General features: G+C 52.2%; 1 protein-coding gene and 1 long non-coding RNA gene across 2 annotated transcripts; one reads left to right on the top strand and one right to left on the bottom strand.

Annotated features, from left to right (window-relative positions):
- Window positions 1-1,513: 1,513 nt before the first annotated feature.
- Window positions 1,514-23,033, top strand: LOC135186127 (uncharacterized). The gene is made up of 4 exons (XR_010306721.1): window positions 1,514-1,559; window positions 10,712-10,812; window positions 16,713-16,893; window positions 22,697-23,033. It is a non-coding gene; the product is annotated as an uncharacterized LOC135186127 (long non-coding RNA).
- Window positions 18,615-20,238, bottom strand: LOC135186126 (prolactin-releasing peptide receptor-like). The gene has a single exon (XM_064163551.1). The coding sequence runs from the start codon at window positions 20,183-20,185 to the stop codon at window positions 19,094-19,096; it is 1,092 nt and encodes a 363-aa protein (XP_064019621.1). The 5' UTR covers window positions 20,186-20,238; the 3' UTR covers window positions 18,615-19,093.
- Window positions 23,034-27,874: the final 4,841 nt, after the last annotated feature.

Here is a 27,874-nt window from a genome sequence, read left to right as displayed (position 1 = left end):
ATCTCTTTGCAAAAAGGGGAGAAGGAAAGTGAAGGTGTTTTCTTCAGGAGTTGGGAAATTGTCTGGAAGAAGGGCATGAAGCCACATCCAGGCAAAGTGGAAGCAGTGGGATGCAAAGTCTTGCCCAGGGCATGACTTAAGGATCTTTATAGACTTACTGTCTCCATGAACCCCCTGAAAAATCCCCATCTCCCTCTGCAGGAGTCAGAAGCCAAGGGCAGCATGAGATGAGTGGGTTTTACCCTTGATAACAGGGTTGTGGGTGGGCATGAACATCTGAACTGGTGGCTCCTGGTCTTCAGCTCCTGGCTGCATCCTCTCCCTACCCTGCACAAAAACGAGTCAGAATCTGTCCTTGCTCTCCCTGTGCCCAGACTGAAACCTGCACATTTCTCTGCCCACAGTTCTGGTGCCAGCACAGGCATGTTCGGTGCCCAGAACTGGAAGAGCTGGAGGTTTGTCTTATGCTGCAGCCAGAGGCACCAGATACCAGCTGGGAATGTGTTTTTCATTTATAAACCAGATGCCAATGGTGGGGTGGTCTGAGTTTTAATTAAGCCTGACCTTAGGCTTAATTAAAGCTAAGAACAAGCTGGTTGGAGTTTCCTATCTTTGCCTGCTGCTGGGTAGCTGAGGGAATGATTCCTGCTCGCGTAGCGATCAGGCTTGTAATTAAATTCTCATTTCTCAGTAGTTTAAAAGGTTTGTGCTGCTTGTTTGTTAATCTGCTGCAGCTTCTGTTCCCTGTATTAAGTTTTCTGTCATCCCTTCACTCAAATTTATTGCACACAGGAGGATTTTCCTTTTCTTTGACTGTCTCTTTTACTGGATGTCATTGATCACCTTATTAAATGGAAGCAAAAGGCCTCCCAGCTCTTGTGGGCTCCTGTCAGGAGAGGTTAAATGCAGGAAAAAACCCTGCAAAACCTCCTAGTTTGGGTAGAAGTTTGTCCCATACCTGGCAGAAAAAAAAAACCATGGGGAGTGTGGAAAAGCCTCCCAAAAGTTGAAGTGGGGGCATTTGATCACGTACCTCTAACCCTTAGTTCTGTGACTTGATGGAGGTTGAGGACTCTCTTTGGTTTTACCTCTGCTGCAAGCCAGCAAACATGAGAAATCAGTTAGGGGCTGCATTTGATCCCTGGCCCATAGCAGAATTTTCTGAGAAAGCTTTTGGCCAGATAGGAAGGGAGGAGGTGGTGGTGGTGGGAAATCTCTCCCTTAGCAGCTGTACCCTTTCTATCTCTCGTCAGGTGTTTCTCTGCTGTGGAATAAATCAGGAGCAAATTCCACAGCTGACAGCAAGCACTGGAGGTGAGAGATGCCGAGTGCGATCTAACCCTCCCTCTGCGAGGACCTGGGGAGCAGGGAGGGAGGGAGGTCTGGGAGCACAGAGGGGATTTCATAGCAGCTTAAGTGCAAACAAGGAGGAGACTATGAAGTTATTAACTGTTCTGGATTAAGCAAGCTCATTAACGTTCTGCTTCTGATCTGTTCCAGCTTGGCAGCTGCTTTTCCCACCTTCCCATCTCCACACTTGCAGCCAGCAGCACAAAAAGGTGATGTGTTTTTTTTTCCTCTTTTGTTTTATCCATTTTATGAAGCCTCAACACTGCACTGAATGCCTAAAGCTTCCCCAGGTAAAGAGGTTTTGGCTTTGGGGTTTTGTCGCAGCATTTCTCTTGCGTGCTTTTTCTGACTCTTGAGTTGGTAAATCCTAGCCCTGCCCCTGCCCTTTTAGTGTTTCCCTGTGGGAACATGTCTGGATGTATGGAGACACTCCAGCACTTTAATTCCATGGAGAACTTCTGATTCCCTCTAAACTACCACAATATTGTTTTGTTTTGCTTTGTCCTTAGCCCCTTCTTAGCCAGCTTACCTCAAAACAAACAGAGGAAACCAGAAGCATTTTCTGTGCTCATGATTTTTTTCCATTTCCTTGGCTTTATTCCCCCTTCTCCCCCATAACTTGTGGCTCTCCTAATCCACTTCCCCCAAAGTCGAGAGGACACTTCATTTCACTGTAGCTTGTCACTGCTCGCACCTCTGGTGGCTTCAATGCGGTGTTGCAGAAAGGCATTGGGTGCTTCACTCCCGCTGGTGCTGGGGAGGAGCAGGGACCTCCTGATTCCCCTCCTTCACAGCCTGGCTCATTTCTTCAGCCTTTTGCAGATCAGCTTTGCTGTACAACCCAAGCCTGCAGCCCTGACGCCTTCCTGGTGCCAAACAGGGAATGAATCTGGTGGGGCAGGATTTTGGTGTTAATCCCATCAGCATATCTACCCTTTCTGCTCCTTCCTTTCTGCAAGTGGATGGAAGTATTTCGTGGCAGGTCTGCTCCTATGTGCAAGGCTGGGACAATGTCTGTGTGCAACAAGAGGAAAAAAACTGGCACAGGTTACCCAGGGATGTGGTTGAGACCTGGAGACACTCAAGGTCAAATCTAGCTGGGGATGTCCCTGCTGACTGCAGGGGTGTTGTCAAGATAATCTTTGAGGGTCCCTTCCAACCCAACTTGTTCTAGGGTTCTGTGTGCTTCAGGCATGACTTTGCTCTTTCACAGAGCTGATTCCTGCACTGCTGTGGGTGCAAATGCCCCCCCAGAAGGCTGGTCCTGTGTGTGGGATCTGACTTCACTCTTGCAGTGCAGGATCACAAAGTATTAAAGCAGCTTAAAGATAAAAGAGGAGTGAAAGAGGAGCTGGGATTGCACTCAGAGGTCAGACTGGTGCTATTTCAATGATCAGGTGCCTTTCCTGCTTTGCTTCTGCTGAGATCAAGATGCAAGCTGGAGAGAGACAGGGAAAAAAACCCCAAGCTTATGGAGCTGGCTCCAGTGCCCAGCAGAGCAGCCTGAGAAAGCCTGGGACTGGAGCTGGAGTTTCCTCCAGTGTACATACACATGTCTGAGCAACCCTGAGCCATGGGAGGGTTTATTCAGTGAAGGGAAAAAAAAAAACACAAAACATTAATTGAGTGAAAACATCACAGAGGCTTTTAGAGCCCTTTTGTGTGTAATGATATCAGCCAGGATTTGGCAAGCCACGGGGCTCCAGCATCGCCCTCAGACCCACAAAGCTCCCAGAAAAGGCCAGCAGAGCCTTTGTTGGAAGCTTTAGGAGATGTTGTGGGGAAGGGTGGGATATTCCAAGGGCTCCTTTCATTTTATTCTCCGCTGGAGGAGTTTAAAAGCTGCATGCATGTGGTGCTAAGGCATGTGGTTTAGTGGCAGCAGCTTAGCAGCAGTGGCTGGATTGTGAGCTGCAGGTAAGTGGTTGGACCTGATGGTCTCAAGGGTCTCTTCTAATCTCAATGGTTCCATTGTTCTGTGTTTCTAGTCCCCCCGGCAGGCAGTGAGGTGGGCAGCATGGACCTGAGCCCACCACACTGCAGGTGGAGAGGCCACAGGGTGCTTGGAGCAGAACTGGGGCTTGTGGTTGCTCCCAGGTTTTAAATGAGATGTTATGAGGGATTAAAGTTCCTCTGGCCACCAGCAAAGAGCTGCCTTTTGGGCAACCCCTGGACAACTTCGTTTCCAGCTGCCAGCTCCAGTTCCTTGCCCCCTTCATTGCCATCGAGGTTGTCTCCAATCCCAGTTCTGTAGTGGTTTTTGTTGAGAGATGATGGAAGAAAGGCTTCAGGGTTGCTCCTGGCTCTGGGCTGCTGCAGAAGTGATAACAGAAGTGAATGCACAGGCATGAAGTGCTTCTTATTTTGTTGCTTTCTCTAATGAACAGCCTAATTATTTGTCAGGAGGTTGACTTTGACATTAGGTGATCCTGCTCTAGCAGGGCTGTTGGGCTTGATGATCTTCAGAGGTCCCTTCCAACACCCACCGTGCTGGGATTCAATTCCCACCTACCTGAGAAAGCTGGGCAAAGCTGTGTGAGGCAAAAAGTCAGAGATGAGGCCAATGAGTCCTCTAGGCTGAGTTTTTGGAGGGGCTTCCATGGCTCCTATGAGTTGGATTTGAGAGCGAGCCGGGTACGAGCTGGTGTCCCTCTATCCCAGCAAGGAGCATGGGAAGCAGGACAGCAAATGTGAGCCAGTGTCTGTCATGGCACAGCAGTAACAGCCTTGTGTGCTGGGAGAGGGCAGGAGTGAGGAGCTCCGTCCCCTTGGGCTGGGGTCTTGCTGCACTTGCTGCTCAGCAGCACCACTGACACTTGAGGTGCCCTTTGCTGGTGTGCTGACACACAAAGGTCTTCCATGGCACCTTTCAGACGTTCACTTTAGGCTTGTTGAGAGCCAAGTGGAGAGGAGGGCAACAAGAGGAGGGAGCCAGTGCAGGGGAGGGCAATGAAGCTGGGGAAGGGCCTGGAAATGAAATCTTAGGAGAAGCGACTGGGGGAGCTGGGGGTGGTTAGTGTGAAGGAGGCTGAGGGGAGACCTCATTGCCTACAGCTACCTGAAAGGAGGTTGTGGAGAGGCTGCTGCTGGTCGCTTCTCACGGGTAGGTAGTGATAGAAGCAGAGGAAATGGCCTCAAGCTGCCGCTGGGTGGGTTTAGGCTGGACGTCAGGAAACGTTTTCCCCAGTAAGAGTGGTCAGGCACTGGAATGGGCTGCCCGGGCAGGTGGTTGGGTCACCAACCCTGGAGGGGTTTGAAAGTCGTTTGGATGCAGTGCCTGGGGATATGGTGAGCATTGCAGAGTAGGGGTCTGGGTTGGGCTTGGTGATCCTGGGGGGCTTTCCCAACTGGAATGATTCTGTGAGATAAAACCTGCTGGAAGCTGATGCTTCCTGCGAGAAGGGGACAGGGAGCAGAGGACCCCTTTGGCCTAGGAGGGGGCTGGGGGCTAGGAGGCATCACCCACATTCCCAGGAGACCCCAGGGAGGCTTTGACAGAAGCAGATCAAAGCTCCCATTGATTGAAGCAAAGAAACCTCCTTTCCTTGAGGCCAGGGAGATCTCATTGAGGGCCGATGCCAGCCGGGCTTGGCATTGTCTGAGCACCCCAACCCACCTCACGGCTCCCGGTGTCACCAGTGTCACAGGATGAGGTTCTTTCACCAAGCAAAGGAGGAAGGGTTGGATGAAAAGCAACATGCCCAAGCCATGGGGCCCCCTCCCCGTACCCCTCTGCTATTATTGCAGCTGTTTTGCATCTGAATGAGAACTTTCCCCTTTTGCAGCCCGCTTCTTCTGGGGCTTGAATTGGCAAATGGAGTTGTTAAAAAGCAACAATCTCCAGTCTTGAGACCTGACAAAAGATGGTTGCTATGGCAATAATGGCAGTTGCATCATGAGCAAAATATCTTCGGGCCGGGAGCCAGCAGGAGGGAGGAGAGGACACCTCATTGGCCACACAACTTCTGCAGGAGCCCATGTGCCTCCACGTGAGCTCCCTCGGATTCTTGGCAATTCCTCCTGTGGCTAAAAAAAGCCACAAACGGAGAAATGGGAAATAGCAGCTGAATGGAAAGGGCTTGCCCCAGCCTCATCTGCTCTTTTTTTTTCCCGGTGCTGGGGCCACCACGGTCAGCAGAGTTGTCCTGCGTGCACATTTCTCCCTCATCGACGGCTGCAAGTGCTGCCTGTGCACCAGCCAAGATGAATCTCCATCACAGAATCACTGAATCCCAGGCAGAACTGGGTGGGAAGGGACCTCTAAAGCTCATCCAGTCCAACCCCCTGCAGTCAGCAGGGACCTCTGCGACTAGAGCAGGTTGCTCACAGCCCCAAACAACCTGACCTGCAATGGTTCCCACTTCCCTGGACAGCCTGGACCAGGGTCTCACCACCTTCAGTGTCAAAGATTTCTTCCCTCTCTCCAGTCTGAATCTTCCTCTTCTAGTTTCAATCAATGTTTTGGTTGGAGTCTAGTAAGGAAAACACAAAAGTTGATGTAGATACCAGAAGAGGCATTTGGCAAATCAAGCCAGGCAGTGCTAGGAGCTCTTTGAGTCTGGTTTACACTGGGGCTGCAGAAACATCACTGTGCTGCAAGAGGGGCTAAGAGTGAAGCACTGGTGGGGTTTGTCCACGAGCATCAGAAGTCTCTGGTGAGGACCAGCTGTGGGGACCTGCAGCTTTCCACATCTCTCAGGTTCTGTGCAGCATCTCAGCAGCATCTCATGGGATCAGTGTATGTTTTGCTGGATGCAGCCTGTATTTACTGGGAGCAGTGCATGTTTTGCTGGATGCAGCCTGTATTTACTGGGAGCAGTGCATGTTTTGCTGGATGCAGCCTGTATTTACTGGGAGCAGTGCATGTTTTGCTGGTTGCAGTCCATGTTTACTGGGAGCAGTGCATGTTTTGCTGGATGCAGCCCGTATTTACTGGGAGCAGTGCATGTTTTGCTGGATGCAGCCTGTATTTACTGGGAGCAGTGCATGTTTTGCTGGATGCAGCCTGTATTTACTGGGAGCAGTGCATGTTTTGCTGGATGCAGCCTGTATTTACTGGGAGCAGTGCATGTTTTGCTGGTTGTAGTCCATATTTACTGGGAGCAGTGCATGTTTTGCTGGATGCAGCCTGTATTTACTGGGAGCAGTGCATGTTTTGCTGGATGCAGCCTGTATTTACTGGGAGCAGTGCATGTTTTGCTGGATGCAGCCTGTATTTACTGGGAGCAGTGCATGTTTTGCTGGATGCAGCCTGTATTTACTGGGAGCAGTGCATGTTTTGCTGGTTGTAGTCCATATTTACTGGGAGCAGTGCATGTTTTGCTGGATGCAGCCCGTATTTACTGGGAGCAGTGCATGTTTTGCTGGATGCAGCCTGTATTTACTGGGAGCAGTGCATGTTTTGCTGGATGCAGCCTGTATTTACTGGGAGCAGTGCATGTTTTGCTGGATGCAGCCTGTATTTACTGGGAGCAGTGCATGTTTTGCTGGATGCAGCCTGTATTTACTGGGAGCAGTGCATGTTTTGCTGGATGCAGCCCATATTTCATGGGAGCAGTGCATGTTTTGCTGGATGCAGCCTGTATTTACTGGGAGCAGTGCATGTTTTGCTGGATGCAGCCTGTATTTACTGGGAGCAGTGCATGTTTTGCTGGATGCAGCCTGTATTTACTGGGAGCAGTGCATGTTTTGCTGGATGCAGTCCGTATTTACTGGGAGCAGTGCATGTTTTGCTGGATGCAGCCTGTATTTACTGGGAGCAGTGCATGTTTTGCTGGATGCAGCCTGTATTTACTGGGAGCAGTGCATGTTTTGCTGGATGCAGCCTGTATTTACTGGGAGCAGTGCATGTTTTGCTGGATGCAGCCCATATTTACTGGGAGCAGTGCATGTTTTGCTGGATGCAGCCTGTATTTACTGGGAGCAGTGCATGTTTTGCTGGATGCAGCCTGTATTTACTGGGAGCAGTGCATGTTTTGCTGGATGCAGCCTGTATTTACTGGGAGCAGTGCATGTTTTGCTGGATGCAGCCTGTATTTACTGGGAGCAGTGCATGTTTTGCTGGATGCAGCCTGTATTTACTGGGAGCAGTGCATGTTTTGCTGGATGCAGCCCATATTTCATGGGAGCAGTGCATGTTTTGCTGGATGCAGCCTGTATTTACTGGGAGCAGTGCATGTTTTGCTGGATGCAGCCCGTATTTACTGGGAGCAGTGCATGTTTTGCTGGATGCAGCCTGTATTTACTGGGAGCAGTGCATGTTTTGCTGGATGCAGCCCATATCTACTGGGATCAGTGCATGTTTTGCTGGGAGCAGTGCATGTTTTACTAGGATCAGTGGATATTTTACAGGGTACAGTCCCTATCTAGTGGGATCAGTGGCAGTTTTAGTGGGATCAGTGACATATTTTGCTGGGACTGCTGCTTTTTTTTACCAGTTACTGCACATCTTGCCAGAGCCACTGTCTGCCTGCTGTCTGTTACTGGCCCTGCTCCATGTTTCAGCAGCCCACCACATGCTTTGCAGCTCCACCACATGTTCTAGCAGGACCACCACAGATTTTTTCAAGGCTCTCTCCACATTTCCTCAATCACTGCACTGTTGTTTTTTTTTCAGTTCCCACTGCAATTTTTGCCAAGCTGCTGCAGAAAGGGAAAAAAAAATCTTCCCAGAGAGCATCCTCAGGCTCTGGAGCAGGCTGCCCAGGAAGCTGGTGGAGTCACCATCCCTGGAGGGATTAAAAAGTTGTGTGGATGTGGTGCTGAAGGATGTGATTTAGTAGCAGTGGTTTAGCAATAGTGGTGGCTTTGTGAGCTCCAGGTGAGAGGTTGGACTTGATGATCTCAAAGGTCTCTTCCAACCTCAACAGTTCTGCTATTCCATGATTCCATAGTTCTGTGGTTCCGTTATTCCAAGATTTTAGGATTTCATGGCTGTATGATCTCATGATTTTATGATTCCATAGTCCTATGGCTCCATGATTCCATGATTTTAGGATTTCATGGCTCTATGTTTTTATGATTCCATAGTTCTATGGCTCCATGATTTTAGGATTTCATGGCTCTATGTTTTTATAATTCCATAGTTCTATGGTTCCATGATTTTAGGATTTCATGGCTCTATGTTTTTATGATTCCATAATTTTAGGATTTCATGGCTCTGTGATTTTATGATCCCACAGTTCTGTGGTTCCATGATTTTAGGATTTCATGGCTTTATGATCTCATGATTTTATGATCCCATAGTTCTATGGTTCCATGATTCTATGGTTTAAGATTCTATGATCTTCTGATTCTCTGTTTTCCCAAGTCAGTGCATGCTTCCTGGACCACTTCCCATGGACACTGCACACACCACCCCTGCAACCTCTCCCATCTCCCAGGCTCTGTCTGCAAATCTGTTAGGAGCAAACACACTCCTCTCCTGTTGACTCCAAACTACCCAACCCTGAGACTGTTCTAGCACGAAGGGAGCGTGGCAGGGGGTGGAGGGGGCCCTCTGCCAGCTGCTTCCTCCCATCCACACACAGCCCTGCAGGGCTCCAAGAGATATCCCAGCCCACAGGGATTGCTGGCAGGAAGCAATCTGGCAGACAACATGTTTAGAGGAGACTAATGTCTCGGAGCCACTGAACCATTTAATTGCCAATAAATACAGCCCACGTGGAAATAATTATGGAGACCCAGAAACTGCCTCATCTTCAGGGAAGGGAAGGAGCCTGCAAACTCCCTGTGGCAAGTGTATAAATGAAGATTTCTTGTTAATGCAGCAGGAACAAGCAGCAATAAATCTGCCTGAGTGCCTCCTGGTGCTGCTTCAGGCTTGGAGTGGCCCATGAGGGTGACAGTCCTTGCTGGGATGAGAAGGGTCATGCTGTGCTCTTGGCTCAGCTTGAGGGTAAAGCTTAAAGATTCATCTGTTTGCCAGATCAGGCTTTGTCTAGGCTCCTGCTGCAGCCCAGTGTGGTTGCTGCAGCACCTTTTTTTGCCCTGATTTGGGGCTTCAAGGACCTCACACCCAAGCTTTGAACCTCTATTAGCATCAGGTGTGTGCAAGACAGAGCCAGGACAAACCCTTCAGTGAGCCTTCAGCCACTGCCAAACCCCAGAGGCTTTCTCCCTTGGGTCCCTCATGCTCTGTCTCCTTTCTCTCTAAAAGCCTCCTTTTTCAGGAGGTTTCCTTAAGGGACTGGCACTGGGAGCTGACCTCACTGTCTGGCACCTCTGCGCTGCTCCTGCATCTTCGTGTTGTAGCTTGCATCAAGCCTGCCTGGGGCTGGATGCAGCAAACATGGGGGATTTGGGCAAGTCCAGGGGCTGGATGCAAACAAGCAAGCTGAAATTAGGCAAGTTTTGTACTGGATGATCTCCAGAGGTGCCTTCCAGCCCCTCCATGTTGGGATCTGGTGATTTAGTTTCCCAGGAGCTCAGAAGCAGAACCGGCCCCCTCACTGCTCACCCTGTCGATGCAAGGTGTTGGCTTGCTGCCAAGCAGATGGCACTGGTGACACTGGTGGGGAAAAGTGAGCTTTGAGACAGGGGACCAGGATGTGTCGGCACCAACTGGCCAAGCTCGGTCTGCAACTCGTTTGTTGTCACCCTGCAGCAAAGCAGGGAGCTGGAAGCTGGGACAGCTCTGATGTTTGACAGACACCTCAGGAATTCCTACATGGAGGTTCCCAGCGGAGAAGCTGTGAGTGCCAGGAGCACCAGGGCAGCTACAGATGATGGGAGCAATCACTCAGTGCCTGCTGAGCACGTCCAGCCCTCTGCATCCCTCTTTGGCACAAGAGCCTTAAAGGCTTTGTCATTCAATTAACCAACAGCCTCTCCCTGGAGGGGACAAACCAGAGGACCAGCCGAGGTGGGTGGGGGACACCAACCCAACTGTGTGTGTTCTGTGGTTGCCAGGGCGCTCAGCAGCTTGCTGCAGGCAGGAGGTGTGTGATGGAGAGTGACAGGGAGGCAGCTGGAGCTGGCAGCGGCGGGCAGGGCGGCCTCTGAGCAGCCTGACCCAGCGTCCTCCACCAAACACAGTGGCTCGTTTTCCTCCGGGGCAGATGACTTCTCCTTTCTGTAGAAGCAGGAGCAGGTCTGCCAAGTCCCACAGGGTCTGGCAGGGAGCAAATTCGCTGGAAGAGGAACTTGACAGCATGAGATGGTTGAAAGCCAACTTGGCTGCTGATGCCAGCTAAGCAGGAATGTGGCCAACTGGCTGCTCGAGGGGTGATCTCCTGGAAACTCCAGCCCTTTTCCTGCCTGAGCCTCTTGCTGGAGACCCCCACGACCCTTGGAAGCTGTAAAAAGAAGCAAAGTGTTATGGTTTCTGTATGACTCTCCCTTTTTCATCTGTATGAGACAGGGAGAAATGACTCCAAGAAGCAGGTGTCAGTGGTTAAGGAGTGTCCTGGCTGGCATTGCTGGTGGAGCAAGGTGCAGGACCTGAGGCTGTGACCTTTCTAGGTAAGGACTGAGCCATGTAATGTGGGAGATTAATTTCTGGCAGAGTAAAATCACACATCCAAGTCTGAAGAACAAGAGAATAGACCTTCTTGTCTGGCAGAGCCCCAGTAAGAAGTCACCATCACTATGATGGACTTAGTACCCCAACTGTGGCCAGGAGCCCTCCTTAGAAGTCTCAGTGTCTTTCCTTCTGCTGCTGCTCATCTTAGCTATCACTTTTTGATTTCAAAATAGTTAAATCTGAGTTAAGAGAAGCCCCCTTGGAACAGTGGCTGGGGAGAAGAACTGCCTTACTGATAAGAAAAAAATCTGGAAGCCTGAGCTGATTTTACCCCAAAAAAAACAAGTGAAAATAAGCCCAGGTCCTCTTCAGCTTGACCAAAGACCTGAGCAGGAAGAGATGAGCACAGGTTGCACAGCCCATGAAGCCTCTGCTCACAGAGGAATGTGGGAGCTCATCTGCACGACCTGCCCAAGAAATCAGCAGTGAAGAGCTCCTTGGCCATGTTATGCTTTAATGAACCTGGAAATGGTCCAATCAAATAACAATTCCTAAGCATTTCTCACCCAGGTTGCCCCACAGCCACAGTATCTGATGACCCTGGTTCAGCAGAGGAGCTTCTCCCACTGGCTGCTTTGTCAGCTTCGGTCATGTTCATCCCTGATGACATCAAGACACAGGAAGGAGGGGAGAGCTAAAACCAGGCTGAATATGTTTGCTTGTGCCTTGTTGGAAGACAAGGGAGCCACCAAGTCACTAGAGGTCAGAGAGGCGTGGAGGATGAAGCCAGTCTGGCTTGAAACAAGCAGGGTAAAGTCATGCACCTGAGCTATTGAAATCACCAGTTGTAATCAATTTAAGGGGGACTATGTGAGCAAGAGGAAGATGGTGAGCCACCTCAGTGACAGCCTGGGTGATCTTGAATGCTCCCAGGCCACGTTCTAGCAGGTGGGAGAGCTACAGGCTGCCAAATATGGAGCAAAGCTGGAGATGGGTAAGTTCAGGCTGGATGTGGGGAGGAAGTTCTTCACCATGAGAGTGGTGAGAGCCTGGAATGGGTTGCCCAAGGAGGTGTTTAAGGCCAGGCTGGATGGGGCTCTGGCCAGCCTGATCTAAGGTAGGGTGTCCCTGCCCATGGCAGGGGGGTTGGAACTAGATGATCCTTGTGGCCCCTTCCAGCCCTGACTGATTCTATGACTCTAAATCTCACTAGAGAAGAGGCTCATGAGGTCTGTAAATACCTCTCTAGAATATGTTGGGAAAGATCTACAGAACTGTGAAGGTTTGCAGTCTCTCCAGAGGAGACTCCACAGCCTCTTTGGGCAGCCTGCTCCAGGGCTCCAGCATCCTCACACCAAACAATTTTCTCCTCATCTTCAGCTGGAAGCTCCTGGGTTCCAGTTTGTGCCTGTTGCCCCTTTTCCTGTCTCTGGGCACCACTGGCAAGAGTCTGGCCCTGTCCTCTTGTCCCCCACCCTTTAGCTCTTGCTGAGCATTGCACAGATCCCCTCTGGGGCTGCTCTTCTCCAGGCTCAACAGCCCCAGGGCTCTTAGCCTTTCTTCATCACAGAGATGCTTGAGGCCCTCCAGAGGATGAATCAACAAAACTCTCTCTTTTATACCCCCTGGTTTCTAACAGCATCTTCTTGAGGAAGGCTCTGCAGGACATGTTTTGATCACCCATTTATCTAATTTCCTTTCATTAAGTAGATAAATGCTGTTCTCCTTCCTCCAGCCCCGTTCCTTGAACCAGGGGCTGCAGCTGCTGGGATGCTGAAGTGGCTCTGAATTTATTCTCAGATGACACTCAGGTTTTGGCTGATTCTCACCAACCACCATTTTCCCACTCCCCTGTAGGTAATTTGAGGAGATGAGCAATTCAGTGGGGAACCTGGGGGTGGGAGTTTGTTCTCCTGGTGGCTCAGTGATTGAAATTCTGGATGTGGAAACATGGAAGAGGAAACCTCATACATGCCATGGATCAGTTCTCCTGGGAAACCATCAGGCAGTGGGAAGGAGAAGGTGGTGGGTCTCATCTTTTGAGGAAAGAAGGGGTGATGGGTTTCCTCTTTCAAGGAAGGGAGGGATGTGGGTTCTCTTTAAAGCAAGGAAGGAGTGGGGGTCTCCTCTGAAGGGAAGGAAGGGATGGGGGTCTCCTCTTTCAAGGAGGGAAGGAGTTGGGGTCTCCTCTGTAAGGGAAGGAAGGGGTGGGGGTCTCCTCTGTAAGGGAAGGAAAGGGTGGGGGTCTCCTCTGTAAGGGAAGGAAGGGGTGGGGGTCTCCTCTGTAAGGGAAGGAAGGGATGGGGGTCTCCTCTGTAAGGGAAGGAAGGGGTGGGGGTCTCCTCTGTAAGGGAAGGAAGGGGTGGGGGTCTCCTCTGTAAGGGAAGGAAGGGGTGGGGGTCTCCTCTGTAAGAGAAGGAAGGGGTGGGGGTCTCCTCTGTAAGGGAAGGAAGGGATGGGGGTCTCCTCTGTAAGGGAAGGAAGGGGTGGGGGTCTCCTCTGTAAGGGAAGGAAGGGGTGGGGGTCTCCTCTGTAAGGGAAGGAAAGGGTGGGGGTCTCCTCTGTAAGGGAAGGAAGGGGTGGGGGTCTCCTCTGTAAGGGAAGGAAGGGGTGGGGGTCTCCTCTGTAAGGGAAGGAAGGGGTGGGGGTCTCCTCTGTAAGGGAAGGAAGGGGTGGGGGTCTCCTCTGTAAGGGAAGGAAGGGGTGGGGGTCTCCTCTGTAAGGGAGGAGTCTCCCCTGTCAAGGAAGGCAAGGGTGGTGGATCTCCTTTTAAAGCCTCTGAGCCCAAGTTGGGAGAAATAAAAGGCCAAGATCTATTTAGAGCAATTTAAGGAGGTTTAATTAAGAGTGAGGTAATGGAGCTTGTGATGGGAGGAAATGAAGAGAGAAAGAAGTGGCAGTGGGTAAGGGCTGATGATTTCCTCCTTGGTTGTCAGGAGGACTGAGAGCCCAAGGCTAGCAGTGAAACCCCATCTTCCTAGCTCAGTTAATGCCCAGTGGGAGCAAACAGCTGTGTGCAGGAAGGGCTGGGGTCCTGCCCCTCTTCCTTCCATTTTCTGGAGTCATCTGCTGCCTGTTGACAGCTATGGGACTGTGATAGAACACCACACCTGTGGGCTCTGCCTGCACAATAAATGCCTCTCCTCCAGCCCTCAGCTGTTTTGAGGCTGGGTTTGATGCCCAGAATTAAGAAGAGGTTTGTCTGGAACTTGGAGACCACAGGGATTTTTATCAGTCAGGGAAATTAATAAGGAAAGAAAATGGACCTGCTGGAGAGGAACCTCCTCTCTTTGCTTTGTTTGCCTGCTCTCAAGCAGGAGACTCTCATTCTTCTGAGAAGCCCTCACTGGGACTTGCTCTGTGTTTCTCAGCAACCTTTCAGAAGAAATGGGTTTGCATCTCTGGCCATTCCCTGAAGCTGAAGGTGAGCAGTGAGGAGAATAGAAAATGTCACAGGATTGGTGAAAGAACATCATCTAGAGGGGTTTGTGCTCTGATTGCTTTCATTCTCTCCATGGTGGAACCCAGCACTTTGTGCTCTGATTGCTTTCATTCTCTCCATGCTGGAACCCAGCACTTTGTGCTCTGATTGCTTTCATTCTCTCCATGCTGGAACCCAGCACTTTGTGCTCTGTTTGCTTTCATTCTCTCCATGGTGGAACCCAGCACTTTGTGCTCTGATTGCTTTCATTCTCTCCATGGTGGAACCCAGCACTTTGTGCTCTGATTGCTTTCACTTCTCTCCATGGTGGAACCCAGCACTTTGTGCTCTGATTGCTTTCACTTCTCTCCATGGTGGAACCCAGCACTTTGTGCTCTGATTGCTTTCATTCTCTCCATGGTGGAACCCAGCACTTTGTGCTCTGATTGCTTTCATTCTCTCCATGGTGGAACCCAGCACTTTGTGCTCTGATTGCTTTCATTCTCTCCATGGTGGAACCCAGCACTTTGTGCTCTGCTTTCATTCTCTCCATGGTGGAACCCAGCACTTTGTGCTCTGATTGCTTTCATTCTCTCCATGGTGGAACCCAGCACTTTGTGCTCTGATTGCTTTCATTCTCTCCATGGTGGAACCCAGCACTTTGTGCTCTGATTGCTTTCACTTCTCTCCATGGTGGAGCCCATCACGTTCATGGGGCATAGAACTGTGGGAGGTTGACACCATGGATGAAGGGATGAGCTTCACCTCACAGCAGCCACCCATGATGGCTTTGTTAACACCCCCACCCCCCGCCCCAGACCTGAAGTGAGGCATTGGGCAGACCAGGTTTAGCTAGAAAAGGATCATTCCCAGGTCCCTCAAAGCCCACTCTGAGGTCTGCCTCCCACCACAACCTGAGCCTGCATTTTTGTCCTCACTGCTCTTGTCCCTTCTTGTGTTTCCTTTGGATTCTGTTCAATGTAATTGAAACCATGGGGGCCAGCAGCAGTCCCAGCCTGTCCCAGCTGCACCCCTCTTCCTTTGCAGCTGGGTGATGGCTGAGGAGGGCTGGTTAAACCCAGGCTGATGCTGGAGTGAATTCCTTGCTTCAGACTTTATGCTGCAGATGCTCAGAGTCTTAGGATTTGTCTTCTCTGCATCTTTAGCCAAAGGTCAAAAAGATTTTGGGTTGGCTATTGTTTGTTGTGAGATTAAACCAGAGCAGAGCCTGGCTCATAAAGCCCTGAAGTGCTGCACACTGATGATGTTCTCCAGACCTCTTCTTCCCACAGGGAGAAACAATCCATGTAAAGCCTGGAAAAGCTTCTTCCTGCCTCAAAACAACAGCACAAGCAGGAAAGCATCCATCTGGCAACAGATGCTTCAGCCTTGTTCACCTCAAGGTGACTTTGGCTTGGAGGATCTCTTGTGGCTGAGGGTTGCAGGTCTCACGTCCTCAGCAGGACCCAAAACCTGTCCCCAGCTTCTTCCCTTGCTCATTTTGAGAGTAGAAGACTAAAAATACTCCCTTAGCAGACACTCTCAGGCTTTGCTGGAAGATCCTGGCTTCAGGAGGAGGAGGAGGCAGGCAGAGCATGCAGCAAGCCCAGGCTGGGCACAGGGTAGGGGGGTTTGGGAGAAAATCCTCCCCCACCATTCCTAACAGCACTTAATGAGGTGGAAAGGTCAAGGAAAAGTTGAGCTCCACTCGTTGGATAAATGAAATGGGCTGTGGGGATTTCTGTGCAGTGCTGGGCAGGGGGAAAGCCTCCTTCCAGCAACTCTGCAGCCCAAAGCAGCCCAGCCAGGTGGAGCGAGCTATGGAGTGCCCTGTGCCACCCTTCCCTCTCCTGGGGACATGCTCCCTGCACAGGAAGTTGCTCCTACTGAGGACAAGTCCCAGTTGATTATTTCTTTAAGCTTTAAAACCAGACAGAGATTGATGTGATAGGTGGACACTTTGATTTTCCTCTGGGGCAGGTAAAGACAGGGATGGGCTTCTCTAGGTGAGTCCCAAGAACCTGTAGGCACCAGGGGAGGGGATCAGGAGGGTTCCAACCCTGTAACTTGAAAGAGAAAATGCTGGAAAACATGAACTGAGGAAAGGGAGAAGGAATTATCTCCCCAGTTCTCTACCCAAGTGATCTTCCCAGAGCAACCAAGCCCCCCATGGAAAATCCCACGTAGAGCAACCCCTCTGCTAAAGCAGGGTCACCCTCAGCAGGTTGCCCAGGATCACAATGCCCAGGTGGGTTTGGAATCTCTGTGGAGAAGGTGACTCCATAACACCCCTGGGCAGCCTGCTCCAGACAGACATATCCAAGGTGGTTGGTTTCCCTGGGGGGTAATTAAGCTCCAGCCAAGGACAGATCACTTCTGCTGGGTTCAAATCAATACACGCACACAGCCTGAGCTTTGCAAGCCTTTATTAGAGGGAAGGATGAGCAATGAACCTTCTGCTTTGCTTTGCTCCTCCAGGATGAGTGATCCAACCCTGAGCACAGCCCTGCAAGGACAAGAAAGCTGCGAAGCACAGTGAGTCACACAACCAAGGTCACAACCATGCACAATGACACTTTGCATCTGATGGGTCCCTGTCTCTGCTGGCTGCACCACAGAAGACAACATGGTCCTTCAGGACTATAAGGTCAGCAGGAAGGTGAGCTGGCATAATGAGAGCAGATAAGGGATCCCGTTAGGGTCCAACCAGCTGTGTTTCCACCAGAGGGCGCCAAACTGGTCTCTGAAAGCCTGAGTGATGGCCAACACCGCAGATCTGTTGCCATTGGGCTCCTCATGAGGAGTGGTGGGACCCAGATGGCTCGGCCACATGAAGCACAGCATGGCTTTGGGTGGCCAGAAGCTGTCAGGACCCTGGGGTGGTGATGCTGGTGTCTCTGGGCTGTAACCAAAGGCTCCTCCTCAGAAGTGAAGCTTTTAAAGCAGAGATAGGCATCTGGGTGCAAGGAGATGTTGTCTTCTCAGTGCTTGCATGGACCCCTCTGCTGGCATCTGGAGACAAGGAGTGACAGCTGACAAGCAACCCCACCCTTTATCCAGCAGGTCCTGGGCTAGAGCAGCCCATCACCAGGACTTCCACCTCCACCCATGGAGCTTGAATATAAATGTACATGACCTCAACCTACCCTGAGACCAGACACAGACATCTTGCCAGCATCTTGAGGTGTTTCTGGGTGCCACATCCCCTTGACTCCTTCTCATCTGTGAAGAATGCTTTCCCTGATGTATCCAGCCCTGTGTGCAAGCTGTTGGCTGGAGCAACTGCAACCCTCCAGGCTGCTTCCACAAGTGGCTTCTTCAGGTGGGCAAGCAGGTCACAAAAGACAAGCTGTGCACTCACGGTGGCCAGATGCTCCCACCTGACCTTCAGCAGAAGAATGCACAGTCTGAATGCACATTGTTCTCTCAACAATGAGCTGTAATTTAAGAGAAGAGACTCAAAATTGAAGCACTCCTGGGAGAGCTGCTGTTGGTCCTGGTGGTTGCTTAGGAACAACCTTCATCCTACAGTGGGAAGACATGCGCTGTCCAAAGAGGGTCTGCAGCGTCCCCAGTCTGTGTTTGTCTTGTTTAGCAGCTGAGCCACCTCCTCAGCAAACACTGGGGAGAAGCCTTTTACTCCAGATACAGGCTGGACACCTGCTACAGCCAGCCAAGAGTCAGGGTATGGGGTCTATGCTCCATACCCCACCATGACTGAAGGTATAGACCCCACACCCAACATGAGCTGAGATTTCAGCTGTGTGCTCTACACCCAGCCATGCCCTGAGGCATAGGGCACAGGGCACAGACCTCCTAACCAGCCATGGTTTGAGATGTAAGTTATAGACTCTGTGCCCAGGCACAGTGTGGGATATCAGCTGTGTGCTCTGCACCCAGCCATGCCATGAGGCATAGGGCACAGACCTCCTAACCAGCCATGGTTTGAGATGTAAGTTATAGACTCTGTGCCCAGGCACAGTGTGGGATATCAGCTGTGTGCTCTGCACCCAACCACACTTGGTGGGATTGGGAGCTCCAGGAGAACAGTTGGACTCGATGATCTCAAGTCTCTTCTGACCTCGACTGTTTTATGTTTCTATGACTGAAGCTATAGGGTATAATGCAACCCCATGCCCAACCACGAGTCAAGATATGGGGTATAGGCTCTAGACCCAGCCATGCCATGAGGTGTAGGGTACAGACCCCACACCCAGCCTCAGCAGGAGATAAAGTCTGTAAAAGCTCTGTGGGACACTCACTCATCCCAGGCCCTCTTGACTTCCCTGCCCCCCAACCCCAGCAAGACCTGGTGGTGGCAGAATGTGGCTGAGAAGTTGCTCCTCACCACATGAAGCACACAGAGAAACTGAAGCAGACTTTGGGCATGCTGGTGCAGTGGCATTTCTGGAAGCTGAGGCTTACAGGGGACTGCATCAGGCTAGTTGAGTCTCTGCTCATCAGCCTGGATCCTCACACCTTGTTCTGTTCCAACAAGCCAATTAGCTGTGCTTTCACTCACACATTTCTGTAGCTGCCTGTTGGACTAGGTCAGGTTTCCCCCTCCCACTGCTCCAGCACATTTTGCAGGTGCATCCTGCTCCTCCCTGGCTGTGGTGTTTGTGGTTGCACTGCTTTGTTTCCCTACAGGACAAAGCATCCTTGAGGCACTCAGAAAAGCAGCTCAAAGAACACAAAGTCCATGGGTTTGTTCCTTGATGATTGCTCTCCTTGCCAGGCACAAGAAACATCTGGGAAGTGCAACATACCACCATGCCCAGCTGCCAGCTCCTATGGCCAGTCTAAAGCAAAGTTCTCACCAGGCCCAGAAGCAAAACTGCTCTCTTGGGGCCCTCCAATTAAGAGAACCTAGTTTGCAAAGCAATCTTATCAGAGACCCCGGTGGGAGCATCTGCCAGGGTGGAGCAGGTGTTGATGCGAGAAGCCTTGCAGGATGTGGCGCTGGAGCTCTTCTTCTTGCGGTAGAAGTAGCTGCTGAGGTGGAACCAGAACTTGTCATGGAGGGCAGCGTAGATGAAGGGGTTGTAGCAGGCTGAGCTCATGGCAATCAGGTGGCACGAGACCTGGATGACATTGACATACCTCTTGTCCAGGATGGTGAACTCCTCATCGATGTCTCTGATGAAGTTCACCACCTGGAGGGGCAGCCAGCAGATAGCGAAGCACACCACCGAGACAGTCAGCACCCGGAAGGTCTTCTGCTTGGTTTTGGTCCATCTGTCTTGGCACGCATAGGCAGCGCCCGGGACGTGCCTCCTCCGCAGGTGGTAGGTGATGGCACAGAAGGAGATGGACACGGCCAGCAGTGGGAGCATGTAGGACAGGAGGAGCATCAGGCAGGAGTACAGCAGCCGCTCGCTCTCCTCGTGCTTCCAGAACTCTTCGCAGATGATCATGTCGTGGCCAATGGTGTTAAGGTCCAAGTAGTGAGTGTGCAGGGATGTGGGCACAGAGGCCACGACGGAGAGCAGCCAGATGCAGGCCACCAGGCAGACGCAGGACCTGCGGCTTATCCTCCTGCGAATGGGGTATGCCACCACCACGTAGCGGTCGATGGCGATGGCGGTGAGGGACAGCACCGAGACGAAGACGGTGGCAGCCTGCATCAAGGTGACAAAGTAGCACATGAACATCCCAAAGAGCCAGCCCCGCACCTCAAAGGCGTAGGAGACGGTGAGGGGGACGCAGGCCAGGCACATGATGAAGTCGGCTGCCGCCAGGTTCCCAATGAGGAAATTGGTGGTGCAGTGAAGCTTCTTGGTGAGAGCGATGAGGAGGATGAGGAAGAGGTTCCCTGTGCATGCCACAGCCACTAGGGTGGCGTAGAGAGGGATGAAGAGGGGCTTCAGCTTCAGGAGAAGGTCCAATCCAGTGAAGAGAGGAGCTGAGCTATTCTGCCAGGAGCTGTTGGGCAGCTGGCTGTGGGCCATGCTGTGGTCCTGCAGCTGGTGCCGCTCCACTTCGCCTTGAAGTCAAACCAAGAGGAGGCTGTCAGCCCTGGAGGAGAAAGAAACAAGCTTTGGTTATACTTCTGGGCAGAAGAACCTATCCCCGGGGCCCAGGTCCTCTTGCACAGCCCATAGTGATGGAACAGCTGATTTAAACCACACTGTGACAGTTTAAGAGCGACCATGGCAGATGCAGCAGAGCTCTGGTGTGGGGAAAACAGGGAACCTGGCTATGGAATTGTTAACCAGCCCAGCACAGAGCTGCAGGACCAGGAAAGGAGCTAGAGATGTCTCCTGGAGAGTAACCCAGGAGCTGTGCCAGCACAAAGAGAAGGCACTCCTGCATGGTTTGCTTTCTATTCTTCTCCTGCCAACTCCATCCCAACCCTCCAGCCCCACCACTGCCCTCCAGCTTGACAGAAGGGTCCTCTCCATCTCGCTGCTCTCCCACCCTACCACTCAATCCTCTGGGGTTATTCCCCCCTCGGTTATTTCTCTACCACCTGTGGAGCCCAGGTGTGTCTTACCCAGGTGGTTTTCTCCCCAGCAAGAAGGAATTTGTGGCCCCTGAACATGTCCACAGACCTCAGAGCAGCAGGAGGGGGACAAAGTCAAAATTATTCCAGCAGAAAGTGGGAGGAAATGCAGAGCCACCCCCTAAGATCCTCCTCCTGGTGCCCACACCATCAGACTGAGCTTCTCAGCCCCACACCAGCACCTGGACACTGCGTTCCTGAGTGTCCACGGGGGCAGGGGGAGTCAAACCAGCAGTAGTTAAGCCTCCCCACGAATAAAGGGGAGAGTGTTCTGGTTGCTCACCTCAGGGCTGCACAAGCCGCAAGTGATGCAGTTTCAGGTCCCCCTTGTCCTGCCCGGGGACCAATTAATCACCAATGTCAGGAACCAATGTTCCACCTCATCCCTGCCCAGCATCTGGACCAGCCCCTCTGAACACCCCCAGGCTCCTTCTCCAGGAGCTCTGTGCCACTGGGTCCAGCTGGGACCAAGCCCAAGGCTGGGGGGCTCGCACTGACCTGCCCAGGGGTGCGGGAGCCTCGCCGGTATTCCCGGGAAGGTGAGGGAAAAGCAGATCCTTCCCGGATGTTCTTCACCAGGAAATTCCCTGCAGCTCCCGTTGGCAGCTGCCTTCTCTCTGGTTTGGGTGGGATTCGGGATGGCTGAGGCTTTTAAGGCGTGGAGAATCAGGACTTTCCCACCCACCGTGCTCGGTGTTCCCGGTATTCCCGGCGGCGCGCACATCTCACCCTACCCGGTCGCAGGTGGAGCCGCAGCTGCACCCACCCTGCAGCCCCCAGCGGCTCACGGGGGCGGCAGCGCTGCGCGGGGTCTGGATGGGCATCCAGGAATGCTCGGGAATGCTCCCAGATACTCTGACAGCGATCTGGGGATGATCCGAGAATGCTCCAGGATGTCCCGGGAGCATTCGGGGGACGCTCCAGGGACGCTCTGGACGTGCTCCAGGCTGCTTTGGGGAGCTCAGGGATGCTGTGGGATGCTTTAGAGTTGCTCCGGGAATAATCTGAGGATGATACAGGGATGCTGCGGGATACTTTGTGGGTATTCTGAGGATGCTCTGGGGTTGCTCTGAGAATAATCCAAAGATGCTCCGGGATGCACGAGAGTGCCCCGGGGATGCTTGGGCATGCTGTGGGATGTTCCAGGGATGATCTGCTGATAATCCGGGGATGCTCCGGGATACTCTGGGAATGATTTAAAGGTGCTCCAAGACTGCTCCAGGCGTGCCCGAGTGATGATCTGCGGCTTGCTCCCCCGGGGAATGGAGAGGAGGAGAGGGCGCTGCGGGGCGATAAGGAAGGGTTGCGGGGGAAATGAGGCGGGCGCAGGGACTCCGCGGAGCTCCCGCTCAGCGGCCGCAGCCAGCCCTTCGTGAGGGACCAGCGCTGGGGAGCAGAGTGGGGGCGGCAGAGTTGGGGGACAGCAGCTGTGGGCAGACGGGTACCCAACGACTGGGTGCTAGTAGCCCAGCTGTGGGGCAATGGGCAGCCAGCCCCTGGGTGGGGGTGGCTGAGGCATGGATTGATGGGCACTGAACCACAGGGCAAGGAAGGCTGTGACGTGGCACCCCCAGCCAGCCGCGGTGTGGGGACAGGAGTGGGGCACAGTGTGCCCCGTGGAGCTGAACTGCCCCATGCACCTCCTCCCCAAATCCAAGTGCCTCTGGTGTGGGGATGAGGGGGAAGGGTAGAAATGATTGCACCCAGCCCTGAGGAGGAGAGATGAAACTGCCGTTTTTCCTTTCATTTCCTGGGGGACAAGAAAGACTCAGGACAGGACTGGATCCCAGCTGCCAGGAGCAGTGCTGGTACCACCAGCCTGAAGGGTGCTGGGTGCTGCCTGCAGCCACCCAAACCCCAGCCCTTCTTTCCACCCGTGGGAGATGAGGCAGAACTGCCCCAAATGCAGCAGGGAGCCAGGACTAACCATCAGGTCTCTGTCCTTCTCTCCACCCAGCCACCAGCTTCTCCCATTTTCCAGGAACAGTTCATCATGGATGCTCCTGAGAAGCTTGGTGCTGCAGGATGGGCATGCAGGGACACCAGGAATCTGTTGCCTTTGCACTCCACAGCCATTTGCCTTCAAGGTAACATTAATAGGGGTATTTTCAAGAGGTTGGGGGTGGGGGAAACCCTTGGCAGTTGAAAAGGCTTCTGAGATGGGCGTTGTTTAGAGACACACAAGAAGCACAATTAGGATTTTATTGCTTGGCTGCTCCCTCCTCTGTGTGTTCATAAACAACCTAAATGTCTTTAAAACCAAGTAAAAGCCACCTCTGCAGCCCTGCTGGCTCTCAGGATGAAGCTGTTGCTATTTCCACGGCTGCTGTGTGATTCTTTTATCGATTTCCACTCATCTTCACTCCTTATGGGCTGCAGGTTTTGGTTTTGGAGTGCAGGCTGAGGATATCATCCAGCAACACCATCATAGGCTCACAGAACTATTGAAGTTGGAAGAGGCCTTTGAGATCACCAAATCCAGCTGCTCATCTGAAGCTCACAAAGCCACCGCTGCTGCTAAAGCCACTGCCACTAAAGCCACTGCCACTAAAGCCACTGCCACTAAACCACATCTCTCAGCACCACATGCACTTGGCTTTTAAACCCCTCCAGGGATAATGACTCCACCAGCATCCTGGGCAGCCTGCTCCAGGGCCTGAGGACCCTTTCTGGGAAGGAATTTTCCCTAATATCCAACCTGAAGCCCCCTGGCAACTTGAGGCCATTTCCCCCTGTCCTGTTACTCGTTGCATGTGAGAAGAGAATGAGCCTCAGCTCACTCCAAACTCCTGTCAAGGAGTTGCAAAAGGTGATGAGGTCTCACCTCAGCCTGCTCTTCTGGGGAGACCTCATGGCATCCTCCAGCCACAATCCAAGGTGGGCTTTGGGTTTAAGGCAAGCAAGACCCATATGGCTTAAGCCACCAGAACTCTTCCTCTGCTTAGCCCAGCGGGTGCCTGATGTACTGCGCCCAGGTCAGTGTGGGTGAGCTGTGTGGGCATAGCCCCAGAGGTGGTTGGAGCTGTTTTAATGAGCTGTCTCCTTTTCACCAGAGATCTCACGCTCTGGCAGAGCTGCAGCAGCAGCTCTTTGAGCAGGGTGAAGTTCAGGCAGCTCTCTGATGACAGCACGCAGAGCTGGTGCTGGTGCTTTGCTCAAGTCCTGCACTAGGACCCTCCCCCAGCACTGCTAGGGCAGCGAGGCCAAGCCATCAGCTGTGCCCACAGCAGCCAAAAGTGCTTCAGCAGGTGAAAGCAATTCCCCACTTAGCCATGAAATATTACACCAGGGCTTTTTGGGGGAGGGATTGCTCGTGTTTAGCAGCTCCTTCTGCTCTGCGGAGCCCAGCAGGCTGCTGGGGCTATTTGCTAAACTTAGAAGCAGTGATTTTAGTGATTCACAGAACCTGGGAAAGCAAAAACAAACATGGGAGGGAGGAAACAAACCAGGTTTGTTCTGCCGGCTGGAAGAGGTAAGAGCTGCCTGTGGTGGTGGTGAGAGGGTTCCATCTTCTCTGTGTGAAGGTATGAAGTTGCTTTGGCTCCCGTGGTACCCATCCTGCACCACGTACAGGGCAGAGAGGTGAGGTGGGGTTACCCAAAACCAGGGGCACCAAGCCCTGGAGCTGCCAATTTGCAGGGAGCTGGGGAGGAGGGGGAAACCCTGAAGGGAGCAGGGGAGATGGGGGAAGCCTGTGGTTCTTTCCCCTCAGCTGCTTCCCAGCCACACAAGTTGGTGGCAGTGCCTTGCTTCAGCTTCTGCCCTTCTGCCCTGGGGATGTGTTCCTGAGGGATGGCAGAAGTGGCTGGCAACTTGAGGCCATTTTCCCTTGTCCTGTCACTCGTTGTATGTGAGAAGAGAACGACCCTCAGCTCGCTCCAAACTCCTGTCAAGGAGTTGTAAAAGGTGATGAGGTCTCACCTCAGCCTCCTCTTCTGGGGAGACCTCATGGCATCCTCCAGCCACAATCCAAAGTGGGCTTTGGGTTTAAGGCAAGCAAGACCCATTCCCCACTGAGAGGGGCAGGAGGACAGCAGCCTGTGTAATGGGGTGGCCATAGGAGATCTGGCATCAGGGGGGTTGTGTGGCTGGAAAGAAGAGGGGGAATGAAATTAAAATGAAACAGAAGTGAGGTCAGTCTCAGGTGCTGTAGCAATGAGCACAAAGCTCTTGGCAACCAGAAGCTGCTCAGGCTTTGCTGGAGAGGTGTCAGGTCACCAGTTTGCGCCCAATCATCTCAGGAGATTACATGAGCAGAGCAATGGGGACAGCAGTGTGGCAGGAGTGGGCTGGATGGGGGAGATGCAGCATAACCCAGATCCAGGTGTAAGCACCCACCAGCCCTTCCTCCCTGCTCTCTTCCTCACCTTACAAAGATCAAAGGCAAAGTGTTGGAAACCAGTTTCTTTCCTGCTGAAATCATAGAATGGTCTGGGTTGGAGGGGACCTCCAAAGGTCATCCAGTCCAAACCCTTCTGCAGTCACCAAACCTTGATCCTGGGCTGGAGGGTGACCATCCTGCAAGTGCTGCTATTCACAGGTTGCATCTTTCCCTCTGGTGTAGCCACACAACCTGTGGGTTCTCCTCCATCCTCTCTCCCACCCCTTCAGCCACCCTCTCATGCCACCTCAGCCACATCAGAGGTGCCTTCTCCACGCTGATATCTTTTTTTTTTTTCCTTTCAGAAAGGTTTTCCAGCTTGTTTCAAACCAGTGAGCTGCCACGTGTGGAGTTGGTAGGTGAGGAAGGGCTCTAGGAACTGGGGCTGGGGAGAAATGAGCCTTAATTGGGCAGTTATTAGTGTAAGGGAGCTGCCTCGAGTGATTAAATGGGGGAGCAGGAGGAGGGTAATGATGTCTGACTGCTGATGAGGTTTGAGTGGCCAGCACCAATATCGGTGGCCAGTGACTGGAGTAATGACTCCATTTCCATTACATTATGCAGGAGTGCTCTGCCAGCCTGGGTGGTAATGAGCTGAAATTAACCCTGGAGCTAATTACTCTGCTGACCCGAGCGCTGGCCTCGATGCTCAGGCAGGGCAGGGCAGGACCCATAGAAGGCTTTGTGCCCTTTGGGTTGTTTTTTAGCATGGAGGGAACCCACAGCCAGCAGTTTATGGAACACCACCTCTTTCCTGGGGCAAAACTGCTCCAAAATGAGCCACAAGCCCTTCATTGGCTGGGCAGAGACCAGCTCCATCTCAGCTCCTCCCCAGCAGTGCCTTTGGTTGTACCCAGGTCTACCAGGGGCAGTTGGTGTCACAGAATCAAAGAATGGCAAGGGTTGGGAGTGACCTCTGGAGATTATTGGATTCAACCCCCCTGCCCAGGTAGGGTCACCTAGGGCAGGTCACACAGGAGCACATCCAGATGGGTCCTGAAAATCTCCAGAGGAGGAGACTTCACAACCTCTCTGGGCAGCCTGCTCCAAGATTCCAGCACACTCACAGCAAAGATGTTTCTCCTCATGTTGAGGTGACACCTCCTGTGTTGCAGGAATGCACACATTCAGCCCTGGCAGCAAACCTGGCTTGTGGTTTTCAGGATCACGATGGAATTTTCCAAATGGCTTTGATTTGCCTGGGGATTGGTGGAAGTGCTGACTGGGCGGTGTTGTGTTGGCAGTTTCTGGATAGGGTTTGGCTCCTAGTCCCAGTTGGACAGAGGATAAGGGTGGTCTCAGAGATAACTCAAAGCAGAGTGAAAACAAAGCTGAACATGTTTGGAAGTGCAAGGGGGGGACATGGCCTCACTTGCCAGCCCCTGAGGCTGAATTCCCCATGACATTGCTGATGGGTAGGGGTCACTTGGGGCAGGGGATTATGAAGGTACTGCGAAGGCAACAAGCACCCAGAAATCCACCCTGGGCTTGCAAAGTTTGTCCCAAAAGACCTGAGAAACTGCATTCCCTCGGAGACAAGCAGCACCTTGCAGCCAGAATTCTGTGGTGAAGGTTTTATCAGAGATGTCAGGACAAACACTGCAAGGATACAGTTCTTGGCTCTTCAGCAATATGCTACCAGGGACCTGCCTTGGAGCACTTGCTGTCTCTTGTGAGAAGATTGAGGCTTTGTCACCTTTCTCTTTCCTTTACTTCTTTCTCCCATGGAAGGAAAACCAAATCTGCTTCTCCACCAGCCTGGGCTGGAGTCAGATGGGTTAATTGCTGTGTGCCGCATAATCGAGGTGGGGTGGGGAGGGTTAACCTGTCTGCTAGGTCCAACCTTGCCCATCAGCTCCACCTCCCTTGGAAGCCTTTGATTCCCCATCCAAGCAATTTTTCATCTTTAGCTTCATTGCTGACTGAAATGAGGGAAAATTAAAGATAATCAGCATCATCCACAGGTATATTTTGGGGTAAGAGGAATGGAAATTCTCTGAAGTTCTGCAGAATTGTGACTTTGGTGAGAGGAGGCTGTTACTGTGTCTTTGTCTGGTGGCTGAGGGTTGGAGTTATTAAAGCTGGCTGAGAGCAGACTCAAGGGGCAAGTGGCTGTCACAGCAAGACTCAAATCATCTTTGCCTCCATATCAGAGTCTGTCTGAGAGCTGCTTTTAATTTCCGAGAGCAGAACAGTCTGATAAAGGAAGCAGAAGGCTCTTAACATCACTTGAGATGAGAGATGGAGTTTGAATGTGACAGCAGAATGGTGAATTGCTCCGTGCAGAGACACAGCACAGCCACTTTGAGTCACCCTGAGTCCAGACATGCCACGGCCAGTGCAACCCAGCGGCAGCACTGGGAGCTGTTCCCTTTGCACTTGCTTAGCCTGGAAAAACCTTTTCTGACCTCAACTTCCTGCTTCCAGAGACCCCCACAGGAGAAGTCACTCTCATTCCAAACCTCTTATTGCCCCACACTAGGACTTTGCCTCAAAATGGAGTGATGGGTTGGAAAGCTGCAACCTGCTTTGCTGCCCCTCAGTCTGCGAGCATGGTGCCGGAGGCATCTGCTGTGACATCCTAGTGTCCATCCTGGCCCATACAGATGATGACCAAGAACTGAAGTTTGCTGAGTTCTATCCCTGCCTTTGTGCATTGGTCACCAGCTTGGCTTTTAGCAACAACCAGAAGCTCCCGGCTTGGATAAGCAAGCAGGAGGTAGCCAGCAGGATCAGGACAGGGATTTTCCTCCT

This window comes from Pogoniulus pusillus, chromosome 24 (genome assembly GCF_015220805.1).
Source record: "Pogoniulus pusillus isolate bPogPus1 chromosome 24, bPogPus1.pri, whole genome shotgun sequence".
In the NCBI taxonomy this organism is placed as follows: domain Eukaryota; kingdom Metazoa; phylum Chordata; class Aves; order Piciformes; family Lybiidae; genus Pogoniulus; species Pogoniulus pusillus.
Note: the sequence above shows the minus strand (reverse complement) of the source record. Positions and strands in the feature narration are given on the sequence as shown.